At 46.3% G+C, this 12,184-nt stretch overlaps 1 protein-coding gene across 1 annotated transcript; it reads left to right on the forward strand.

The window, feature by feature from the left end:
• The first annotated feature begins 2,183 nt into the window (after positions 1-2,183).
• On the forward strand, positions 2,184-7,415 carry JCHAIN (joining chain of multimeric IgA and IgM). Its single transcript, XM_058837991.1, has 4 exons — positions 2,184-2,344; positions 4,996-5,131; positions 5,994-6,074; positions 6,284-7,415. Exons 1-4 carry the CDS (start codon positions 2,281-2,283, stop codon positions 6,483-6,485), a joined length of 483 nt encoding a protein of 160 aa, XP_058693974.1. The 5' UTR covers positions 2,184-2,280; the 3' UTR covers positions 6,486-7,415.
• Positions 7,416-12,184: the final 4,769 nt, after the last annotated feature.

Raw genomic sequence — 12,184 nt, forward strand, 5'->3', positions numbered from 1 at the left:
GTGAAGCTGCAAATCATCTCCAGCATGAGTTAGTTGATCCAGTCAACTAGGAGCTGCTCATGCCAAACCAGTTTGCTGTAAGCATTGTGGAATCACTGCAAGACAACAATCAGGGACTGCTGCTGGTCTGTTGAGATGCACCATTCCCTTGGCTTCCAAGTGAGAAAGGAGGAGCAAAGAGAAGCGCAGGGCAGACTGCTCGTGGATGGTGTGTTAGGTGGAGAGGCCCTGTGCCTTGGTGCTGTCCAACTCACCCAGCACAGCAACAATAATTTTTTCTCATTTCACTTATCTGCTTACCTGGAAAATCGTAGTTCAGCATGTCCAAGGCCAGCTGGAAGCACAGGACATGCAAACAGACATTGAAACCACAGGGCTGGTTCCCATTTCTTTTCCAGCTCTCAATCATTCCACCTCTGGCCTCTGCCCTGCAGGGAGATTGGGAGTCCAGCTCCCCACACAGCCCATTGCCAAACATCTGCTCACCCAGATAAAATTCCACAAGTCAGCCACTAAAATGGGGGTAATCCATAAAATAACAGTCCAAACCTTACTCTTGAGAGCTAGAAACCCCCAGAGACATGCAGGTGGCTGAAGGGACTGAAAATAGCTCTTGTGTCATCATATCCAGACCAAGGGACTGTACACACACGTGTAGATTTAGCAACCGAAATCCAGATGCACTGAGCACCAGCAGCCAGGGAAAACCACCCAAGTGAACAGAAAGACACAGATATAATTCTGCTCAGTCTCTGCCTTGACATATGAAAATAGTCTCCTTGCATGTTCCCAGTGCCATGCTTTTGCTAGTGCACCTAGGAAAACGGATCGGAGCCAACCTCCCTTGCATGTTCTCTATCCTACCTTGAACTCTGTCCTTCTTGTATAATTCTAGAAAAGCTCTTACAAAAAGGGTGACCAAAACAAACAGCACTTGGCACAGACATCCCTACCAGTACTGGTGAGGCAGGTTTATTTTTTACCTCCTGCCAAAAACGGGGCACAGGGATCATCCTGCCCCTGTGTCTCAGAGAGAGCGCTGCCTAAAACTGTTGGCAATGCTTTCTGGGATGGGGAAAGGAAACAACCCCACGTTTTTTCTCTGCTAGAGACAGATCCCTAATGAGAACACAAGGTTTGTAAACAACTGTGCAAGAACCCAATGCCCTGCAAGGAGTTGGCTGTGACCCATCTCCCCCAGGTCCCATGCTCCCCCTGCACATGAGCACTGCTGATGTAACCTGAAAGCTCATTGCATCATGCAGCTGCTGGGCTGGGGAAAAAGCTCAGGGCACACAACCAGGGGCTTGGGTTAAGGCTTAGGGACCCAGTCAGCAGAGTCTGGAAAAAGGGAGACATCCTGCAAGGTGACAGGAACCAGGATGCTTGGCAGCATTGCCAAAAGAATTCAGCCTCTTGAAAAAGCTTGGCAAGAGCAACCAAGTCCTTGCTAAGCTTGGGCTTCCCTTATTAAGTGGCTTGTTCTGCACAAGATACAAGCAGATGCTACAGAGACAGCTCTGGCCATTTTAGGCTACATTTGCTCTTCACACAAATGATCCCAAATCTGGGACAAAAAAAATATAAAAAAATCCCAGGCCCTCTCCAGTACCACCCTCCTTCAGGAAAAGTCTGCATGCCCAATACCCCAGCGTTTTCCTGGCACCTGACTCAGGACCTCTCGTAAACAGCAAATCCCATGGAGTCCCTTTTCCATTCATGAGAAGATGAACTCCTCAGTGCAGTAGAGAGTTGCAGTGGCTGTACCTCTTTCACCCCTGCCCTGTCACCTTTCCTGCTTTGACTGCAGGCTCTCTGGGGGCAGGTCCCGCCCTTAATTCAGGTTTGCACACAGCTGGTCCAAAGAGGATTTTCATTTTGAAGCCTGAAATGTTTTTTTTTAAATAGGACTCAACAGATTTTTAAGTCTGATTCGTCAAAATTAGAAGCCAGAGCTGTGGCCCTTGGACTTTGTTACCTTCCACCAGCCCTGATGGCAAGAGGTCCCATCAGGGCTGGGGTGGTTTTGCACATCCTTGTACTCAGCAGCTCTATTGCCTGTCGGTGAAGAACAGAAAAAAGCACAATAAAAATGCAACCCCCTGCTCCCTTCCCCTCCGAAAGCCCGAGGTCTTTGGTGCAGTAACACACCTGGTTTCAGTCCCCAGCCACATTTTCCAGTGTTGGCTGGGCTGTTTATTTTAGGAAACCAATTTGCACATGCCCTTATAGGCAGAGTCAGGCTCTCCACTCACATTCTTCAAAAGAAGGGAAGGCAAGATGAAGAGCTCTTTGTTGCTGGCTGCTGCCTTGGCCGTCTCCTTGGGGATCATCCTCGTGGCAGGTAGGTGAGAGAGGGAAAACCGGGATGTAGACATCAATGGCAGGTTCTGTGTAATTTACCCTGAGTTATTCTAACAGAGGTCAAACCTCAAAGCCTGCTCAAGCAGCCATGCTTCAGTGGTGCTTGGACACCTCAGGCTGTTTCTGCATCAGAGCAGTGTGGTTTTAATTGCTGCCTGGAGGATAAAGTGATGACTAGCTCCAAGTTTAGGACCTGATAATTAGCCATTTCTTATCAGGTTTCTGAAGCAATAAACTGCAAACGTGTGTGCTTGTTTTCCTGCACTCCTAGGGATCTTACCTGCTAGATCTAAAGGCTTCCAAAACCTTCCTGCTAATCCTGCCATACAGCTACAGCCAATTTATTCTGATTAAACTGTAGCTTATCATCCAGTTCCGCTGAATTTCTTGGAAACTCTCAATTTCAGCTGAGCTCAGCCTGTCCTCCCAGCACGCTTCTTAGCGTGGCTCTTGGGGCTCTAGACAGTCTGAATCCATGCTGCTGCACATGGTGGATCTGCTCTGCAGGATGGAATCTGTGCTCTGGGATAACCATCCCAGTGGTTGCTGCATTTGCTGCAGCTTTTTGAGGAGGGCATCTTATTGCCTACCCCAGGCAATTCTGTTGGGCTTCACAGTGTATCAAACGACAACGCAATACTGGAAGATGAGAAATTTTGCCACAAGCATTGAGGAGGGAGGGAACAGCTTAGTGCAGCAACTCAGGCACCAGGAAATTTTGGATATTTAGAACAGCATTAGCAAAATTTTGCATTTAAATACCTTCTCCCCAAGGGGACTTCACTGGGTGACAGGTGGAGATACTGCAGATAAAATAGCTTTTTTTTAGCATTTAATCTTAAATGAAAAACTGATGGAGCACCAGTAACATTAACATATAAGCCAAGAGCATAACACAAGGAATTAAATCAGGGCAGTATTTTTAGAGCAGTCAGAAAAACCTGCATAGGCATAAGATTGTGTTAATCTAATTTTAGAATTAAAGCCTGCTCCGAGAGGTTTTGGGACAACCCGAAAACCAATAGGATCTGACTTGAACATCGGCTTTGGATGAAGGGTTTGGAAAGAGCTGCACACAACATTATGTGGAACGCAGCACAGACAGCAGAGCAGGGGCTGTGTGATGGACAAAAAGCCAGAGTTCCCTTGAGCCAAAACAGAGCCAAGACAAGGAGCCAGGGACTAGAGAGGCTTTTCTGGGAGGCTGCTGCATCAGAGGGAAGAGCTCATGCGGAAGGATGAGTTGGAAGAGAAGAAGCTTGGAGAACAGGCTAGGAAAGAGATTTCCCTCCCAAGCTAGGAACTCCATAGAGAATCTTATCCAGAAGGTATACTGCTGCCAAAGGCCACAGAAACAGCACTTGTAACCAGCAGGTCAACTCTAGGGTCACGGAGGCATCATTTTACACAGTATTGGTACCCTTTTCACAGTTACTGTGCCTGTAACAGTCTCAGAAAACCTGGAATTGGAAGCAGATGAGAACAGGATATTATAGGGAAAGGAAGGACCAAAGCTTTCAAGTCCAAGTAACGCCAAAATCCTTTATAGACATGATGAACCCAGCTTTTTTCAGCCTGTTTCTTCTTCCTCTCTATGATTTACCCAAGGGACAAGCAGAGCAGGCAGGTCCCCAGAAGTGAGATCCACGTGAGCCCAATTTGTCCCCATATAACAAAAATCACTGGGTCTGGTACTTCTAAGCAGGCTGAAGGTTCTGTAACAAGAATGATGCTGCAAAGTGATGGCTGTAAACTTGATTTCAGCAGCATTTAATAACACAGAGGGATGTAAAAACAACACATGAAAGCAAGGCTGGCTTGTTATGGGTGAAGAGACCTGAGGGTTGGGGAAAACACAGCAGCAAAGAACAAACTATTTCAAATCTGTCTACTTGCAGTCAGGCAGCATTGTGCAACATCAGAAATATCCCAAAAGCCTCTGAGTGACACCTGGCATGTTTTAGCCTGCTTTGACTGAGTTTCATATCGAGTAGCATGCTAGAATCAGCAGTTTGGAGAGGTAAATCAGGACTGGAGTTTTCCCTGCAAACCACAACCACCATCAGGGCCACCTGCCTTTCCCTGCCACGTCAGGGGGCTGCCTCTTGCTGGGTCCTCCTGTGCTTTTTGGCAGCTGTTCCCCCAGGAACCTGAAGGACAAGATGGCACTCAAGGAAAACCAATGCCTGTGCCATATTGGCAAGGTCAGAGACATTTATTTAGAGATTGGATCCAACCTGGGGTTTGGACTGCTGGAGAAGTCTTGGTGCATGCCAGAGGAATTGCATAACCAACTCCTAGTAAAAGAGCACTTCAGCCACCAGCTGTGGCTGGGACTTGCTTCCCATTTTACCAGCAATCCCTGCATGTTTGTCCCTCACCAGCCACAGTGTCCAGATTGCTCAAATTGTCCTTCCCAGTCTCACCACCCCTACACAGAGCAGCACACTGAGCTGAGGAGGAAGACAGCTGAACTCATCTTTGCTAAGAGACTCAGTTGTACCTGTAAACTTAAATCAATCCAGGTGCCATGAGGGTGCATTGCTGGCATTTTCATCCTTTGGCTATCTGCTAGAACAGCTTTCAAGGATTTTGTTCTCAGTTCTGGGATTGCCTATCCTGTGCTTGCAGGTTATCCAGTGAGCCCCATCGATGAGGAGTACGTGCTGGTCAATAATAAGTGTCAGTGTGTAACAGTGACCTCAAGGTTTGTCCCCTCCAAAGAAAATCCTGATGAAGAAGTCCTGGAGAGGAACATCCGCATCATGTAAGTGGCAGCCAAGTATTTCATAGTGATGGTGAGCAGGGGATGCAGCGTTAGATGAGTTTTCTTTGCATTGTTTCTTATGTCCCAGCACTGATGAAGCAAACAGCTTTTCATGTGGGCTGCTTTCTGTGGTACTCTGAGTATTTCGCTTTGCTAAGTGCTTTTCTGCCTCACATAAACCTCTCTGGTGTTTGCCCCTTCAGAGAGGAAAAGCATCTCCATGTTTTAGGCACACCAGTAGTAACATCACAAAATAGGCAGGGGAGGTAGATATTGACCTGTCTAGAGTTGATCTAACCTGAAACCAGATTGGGCCCATGACACTGGATTGACTTCCTGACCAGACAGAAAGCCTGGGAAAATAGTTAATGCCTAAACTGATAAACTATAATTTAATGCCTAAACTGTCTCTCATGAGACAGAGCTCACTTGGAGAGCAGGACTTGGTCCTGTCCTCTCCACTCACACAAACCTAACAGAAGTGTGTGCCTCTCTGGGAAACAAGGACCAGCTTCAGGCCCAGAGCTGCAGGAGTGCTGGAGAGCTCACAACAGGAGAACCACTAATTAAACATCCCTGTCCATCAGCCTCAAGCATCTGCCAGCTCAGAGTTGAACAAAAAATTAACACTCAGCCCTGTTACCTTGCAAGCGGCACTTACATCAATGGCTGCAGTCCTCTCGGGGAGGGTTGTTGCCTTGGAGGGTGCAGAGGACCAAGATCTGTTCCTGGGATTTGATTCAGAGAAGGATCAAAATGAAAATAACCTGAAGAGGATGAGAGTTTATAACTGCTCACAACAGAGCAGACTCTTTTTCATATAGCAGTTTTCCCGAGAGTGACTCTCTTCCTACCTTTGCAGAGTCCCCCTGAAGGCTCGGGAGAACATCTCTGACCCCCTGTCCCCACTCAGGACCACTTTTGTCTACCGCTTGAGCGAACTGTAAGTAGTTTTATTTCCTAACTTCATTTTCCAGGACTTAACCCACAGCAGCTCTAAAAGATAGAGGGCCAGATGTTCCCCTGGAGCACTTAGAAAGGGCATGGCACTCTCCCAGCTCCATGTGCAGATGAGCAAGAAACACTTGGGATTCACCAGGGGCATCTTTTCATCTAACTCCTCACACTTGTTCTATTTTCCATCTCTTCCAGCTGCAAAAATTGTGATCCCATAGAAATTGACCTGGGTGGGGCGATCCACCAGGCCCAGCAGGGCAACTCCTGCGAGGAGCCGCAGACCTGCTACACCTATGACAGGAACCAGTGCTACAGCTCCCCCGTGCCACTCCTGTTCCACGAGCAGGTGAAGCAGGTTCCAGCAGCTCTGACACCAGCCTCCTGCTTGGCCGAGTAGCTCGGCTCTCTGCTGTGCCAGAGCCTTGGAGCATCCTCATTCCCAACCAAAATGTGTGTGGAGCACCACAGGACCTGGATGGCAGCACCCCAAACGCCAGCACCTCCAGTAACCCAGCTTGTCTCTTCCCATCTCCAACCTCAGACTTGTGCCATCTCCCAAGAGCAGCTCCTGGCTGTCCATCTCCCTTCTCATGTCCCTGCAATGCCATGTTGTGTGTCAGACTGTACAGACCAGATCCCCAGCAGATAGAAGGCCATCATTCCCTTCAAGTCAAGGGACCTACAGTAATTTACAGCTCTGGGGAAGCTGTCCTCCTCCCCAGTCTCCTGTGCGTCTCCCCCCAGCAAGAATGCCACAGACATTAGCAGGAGTGTCTGTGCCCTTCTCTCTCCCCTGACCAATTTCAAGTGGCCTCTGCACAACCTTCATACAAGGCCTTTGATGGCATTAGCAGCATTTATGTCCTTAGAAGAGAGCTGTAAAACCATAGCTGAGAGAAAAGATGAGGGGCCCTTCTAGCCCTTAGACATCTGCAGGCTTCCAGGTCTCTCAGATTCAGAGAAGATCAAAAGATGCCGCTACCATGAAGTGTTTTGCAAAGTTGCCAAGCCCTAAACTGTGCCAGGAATACTCAATTCTTCTGGGAGATGTTGGGCATTTCACTTTCCCCACTGCTTTACTGATACTGCTGCCTTCTTCCACCCCTGCTCCTTCAAGTGGTGAAAAAACCAAAAAATTAACTGGCTCAATTTTCTTTACTTGTTCCTCACCTTGCATTTAAAACCTAAAAAAATTCTATGAACGCAACATCATTTGCTGAAACAGGACCCTAGCTCAGGGTTCAGAATTAGAGTAATGAAACAGCAAAAAAACTATTCTCACAATTGTAGTTTTGTCAGTGAAACATTCAATAAACTTCTTTCTGCATCAGTCTGTGTGTTCTATTCCAATTCTATAAAAAGGCATAAAAGGAAGCCAAACCTATAACCATATTCTTTTCTCCTTCCCAATTAATCAAACTCTCCCTAAATAACTGCTTGTATTTATAAGCAAGGTCTCCCAAAATACCAGAATAGAAACTTTTCCATGCACTTGCAGAACCTCTGACAGATTGAGGCTGAACTGGTTTATCATTTTAGGATCAGCTCTGCATCACTGAGCTGCTTTGATTCCCAAGCAGTGCAGGATGGGAATCTCAAAATCCAAACATCACCTAAATTAACTCTTGTAACTGCAATCCACAGATGAGAAGTTTTCATCATCCCTAAAAAATGTGGTCTGGGGGATACTCTTTCATATGCAAGGTGTCTGTCCTAAATAAAAAAAAATATTGTGGGGCCAAATTTTGAAGAGCAAAGGTATAAAAATGACTGATACAAATTATTCTGATATTACATCAGAATTATAAAAACCCAACTTGTATAAATATAATTTTACCCCCTCCATCAGGCAAAAATAAACCAATTCAAAGAAACACCAAGAGCCAAGAGCCTCTTAGCAGCCTAAATATTGCAGTGGGCATGTATAACTCATCAAAATTAATCTCAAAGACATTTTCATCTTCAAAACCTCTGGTGTTCCATGGTCTCAGAATGCTGTGAGGTTACAAGTTAGTGGGTCACAGTATGAAGTACAGCTTGAGAGGAAGAACTTAGGGTTTTTTCCCTCGTCACCACTTTAATCCTCATAAGACAGGAAAATGTATTCATTCCCAACTAATATTTTGGGGGTACTCAAGCAGCCTCTAGGAAGCCAGTTTATCATTGCAAACAAACCTTTGCAATTCAGTTACTACCACAGATGTGCTGGGCTCAACCTTTAACAATGATTTACAGCAATTCCTCCCCTCAGAGGAAGCAACATTTGTGTTGCAAGCAAAGGTGAGGCTGAGAGCCTCTGCTTCCACACAAATACCTGACATCAGCACCAGCAGCTGGACTGCTCTTCTCCCCCTGGAGCTGCGAGTGACTGTGCATTTCTCAAACCATTACGGGAACATCCCCCTGTTCCCTTGAGCAACACACTTACTGTGTCTCAAATCTGCAAATGATTTATGAGTCATGATCTGAAAAGAATTATTTCTGTTGGACTTAGAGACATTTTTTTTTTAAATGAAAAGAGCATTGACCCTGTTCTCAGTTATGAAATTACAAGTATTAAGTCCAGGAAGACAAATTCCCCACAGCCATTAAAGGCCAGGAATTGAGATGGAGTTTAAATGAACTGTTGGCAATTACATTAAATGTGTCCAAGTAAAACCTCCAAAACAATATGAAAACTCCAACTCGACAGCTCTTGATGGGATAAAAAGCTGGGGCTGATTCCAACAAGAATAAAAAAAAAGGCAAGAGCAGCCCATTTCCAAAGCCCCAACCTAACATCATGCGCAGTTCTACCCCATCCATGAACTCTGCAACCCCAACTACTGCACAACTGATTGAAAAAATACAGAAACACAAGGCAGAGAAACACCTTAGTGCCCTAATAGCAACTTCAGTAACAGCTTTCCCCTTTTTTCAGTTTTTAATAGAGCCTAATTTACCTGAAGGACATTGTTTCAAGTTTGAGTGTGCTGGTTCTCTGTTTTGCTTCTTTTACAACACATTTAACCTATGTATCAACTATGAAACGAAAGGAAAACCTCCCAATATACAATAGGTAATAATTCCATACTGAAAAACAAATAATTAAAAATGAAAGATAACTCCAAACTTGTTCTTTATAATCCAAATAACAGACATACCCACATTCAGAAGGTTTGAATAGAAACAAAAAAGGATATCTTAATGAAGAAAACCAGCTTTTCTTTTGTACTTAAATAAAATGTAAGAACTCCCTATCAGCTTCTTACCCTCAGAGAAAATTAAAGCTTAATACACACACATGGACTTCAAAATTATGCAAGAAAAAACACTTACCTTTTGTTCCACACAACAACCACAAGTACTTTTGATAAACTCTTTACCTAACATGTTACTTAAGCAAATGTAAATAAAATACACTACTTAGCTCACAAAGCAACAGAAAAAGGCAAAGTAACAGGTTTTCCCTTAATATTAGCAGTTAGGCTCACTCACACAAGCCCACCATCACCAAACAGAAAACAGCTGCTCTTTTCCAGGTGAATTTAAGCATGCCCGGCCCAATTAGCAAAGGTAATGAGATCAATCAGGCAACAACAGGCTTGGGGTATAAATGCTTACACCAAGAGTTAACTTATTTCCTTGGGGGTTAGTAAATATGGTGTTAGGATGACTTTTGGTGTGTTTGTTTAAGGGAAACTGTTGGTTTGCTTTTGCATTTTTTTAGGATGTTACTTTAAAGATTAATTATGATGGCTAATGTTATGAATTCATTTAGGATAGAAGTTCTATGTCAATTTGTTTAGGCTTCTAACTTTTGTGGCTTCCCAAGTAAAGAACTTTGATGAAAGACCTGTCAAGTTTGCTTTTTTTCATTAAAGGCACTATAGTGAGTATTTTCTTATGTGCTAGTTATTTAATAATGCATTTGTTAATATTCAATGAGCAGAAATTGTTTAGAAACATGAGTTTTACTTGTGCTCTATTTGCATGTAATGAAACTGAGTTGGTTTGTTTGTCAAATATTGTTAATAACCTTTGTAGAAACCAAAGTAAAAGCCTTACTCCTGCAGAGAAAATAAATATGTAGTGTTTTACTCTGGAGTATGGGTAAGGTTGTTTTGCTCCATGCCTTCTTAAGAAGTGTGCAAATGTTATGTTTTAGTCAGCCAGTGACCTAACTGTGTTGGAGTAATTTAATGTGAAGCTGAGCTTTTTTTTTTTTTTTTTTGCTTTTTAGGTTGAGTTAAGCCTGCATTGTCATGTTTTCGTTTTGCAGAGCTACAGGCTGTGTGTACTGAGATAGGGTTTGACCATGGGGTGTGCAGGATCAAGCAGGTTCTTTGGCTGGGTCATTTAAGGGCTGTGCTGGAGTGTTCGATAAAGTAAAGCTGCCTGAAAGTAGAATCTAAGCAGGTCTGGATGTTAATGAACCGAACTAATAGCTGGCAAGGTAAATGTATTAAATGTTAATTTAACTCTTTTGGGGATGGTGTGCTTGCTGTTGTACTTGATAACAAGTTTTTCTCTTACCTTTGCAGTCATTTTGTTCTCCAAGTGATGGTAAAGATTTTTTTTGTTGTGAGCTGTGCAGGTATGTAGAAGGGGATGTGCTTGTCTTGCTTTAATAGGCACAGGAAAGCCCAATTCACCTGAGTTGGTATGTTCAGGTTGCCACTGGTAACCCACTAGCAGGTATGTGTTGGGTGGTTGTAGCTGCCTCTGAGACTCTTACCAACAGAGTAAAAAGCATTTTACTGGGAAAAGTGCCGGTGACTTACATGAGAAATTCTATTAATGGTTTTGGACTGTACCATGATTATTAGGCCTTGATGCCATTATGGTAGGTGTGGTGGGGCTGAACATAAGAGCATTTAATGGATGGGAATTTATTACTGCTTGCTAAGTGCACTGTATCAAGGAATGGTTATTTTTCTATAGTGTAAATAAGTAATTACCTGAAGGAAGTATAGGCTGTGAAAATGAAGAGGTCAGCTTTCTTTTGTCTTGATCAAAAACTAAACTTTAAAAAAACTAGAATATAATTAACCATTTGTCCTCACTGAAATTCGCTTGTAATGCTGATCATTTCTCCAGTGACCATTTGAGATGTGCTTAGAAGCATACATTAGTGATAGAGCGAGTGTGGTAGGCCCCAAATGCTGCGGACAACTTCTGAGGGCGGCTCTGGGTTTGGGCCCGCGGGGCTGTCCCGGTCTCTGTCCCGAGAGCAGCCGGGGCTGTGAGGAGCCGCTTGTCCCGGTCTCTGTCCCGAGGGCAGCCGGGGCTGTGAGGAGCCGCTTGTAAGAATTCCCGGTCTCTGTCCCGAGAGCAGCCGGGGCTGTGAGGAGCCGCTTGTCCCAATCTCTGTCCCTGGGGCAGCCGGGGCTGTGAGGAGCCGCTTGTCCCGGTCTCTGTCCCGAGGGCAGCCGGGGCTGTGAGGAGCCGCTTGTCCCGGTCTCTGTCCCGAGAGCAGCCGGGGCTGTGAGGAGCCGCTTGTCCCGGTCTCTGTCCCGAGAGCAGCCGGGGCTGTGAGGAGCCGCTTGTCCCGGTCTCTGTCCCAAAGCCAGCCGGGGCTGTGAGGAGCCGCTTGTCCCGGGCTCTGTCCCGAGAGCAGCCGGGGCTGTGAGGAGCCGCTTGTCCCGGGCTCTGTCCCGAGGGCAGCCGGGGCTGTGAGGAGCCGCTTGTCCCGGGCTCTGTCCCGAGGGCAGCCGGGGCTGTGAGGAGCCGCTTGTCCCGGTCTCTGTCCCTGGGGCAGCCGGGGCTGTGAGGAGCCGCTTGTCCCGGTCTCTGTCCCGAGGGCAGCCGGGGCTGTGAGGAGCCGCTTGTCCCGGGCTCTGTCCCGAGGGCAGCCGGGGCTGTGAGGAGCCGCTTGTCCCGGTCTCTGTCCCGAGGGCAGCCGGGGCTGTGAGGAGCCGCTTGTCCCGGGCTCTGTCCCGAGGGCAGCCGGGGCTGTGAGGAGCCGCTTGTCCCGGTCTCTGTCCCAAAGACCGCCGGGGCTGTGAGGAGCCGCTTGTCCCGAGGGCAGCCGGGGCTGTGAGGAGCCGCTTGTCCCTGCTGCTCGCTCCCGCCGCCAGGGGGCGCGGTGTCGGAGCGCGCCTCCCGCACAGGTTT

Source organism: Poecile atricapillus, chromosome 4 (assembly GCF_030490865.1).
Source record: "Poecile atricapillus isolate bPoeAtr1 chromosome 4, bPoeAtr1.hap1, whole genome shotgun sequence".
NCBI lineage: Eukaryota > Metazoa > Chordata > Aves > Passeriformes > Paridae > Poecile > Poecile atricapillus.

Coding starts and splice junctions, on each gene's coding strand:
- JCHAIN (XM_058837991.1), top strand. CDS start 2,281: ATGAAGAGCTCTTTGTTGCTGGCTGCTGCCTTGGCCGTCTCCTTGGGG. Junction 5,132..5,993: donor GAGAGGAACATCCGCATCAT/GTAAGTGGCAGC, acceptor CTACCTTTGCAG/AGTCCCCCTGAAGGCTCGGG. Junction 6,075..6,283: donor GTCTACCGCTTGAGCGAACT/GTAAGTAGTTTT, acceptor CATCTCTTCCAG/CTGCAAAAATTGTGATCCCA.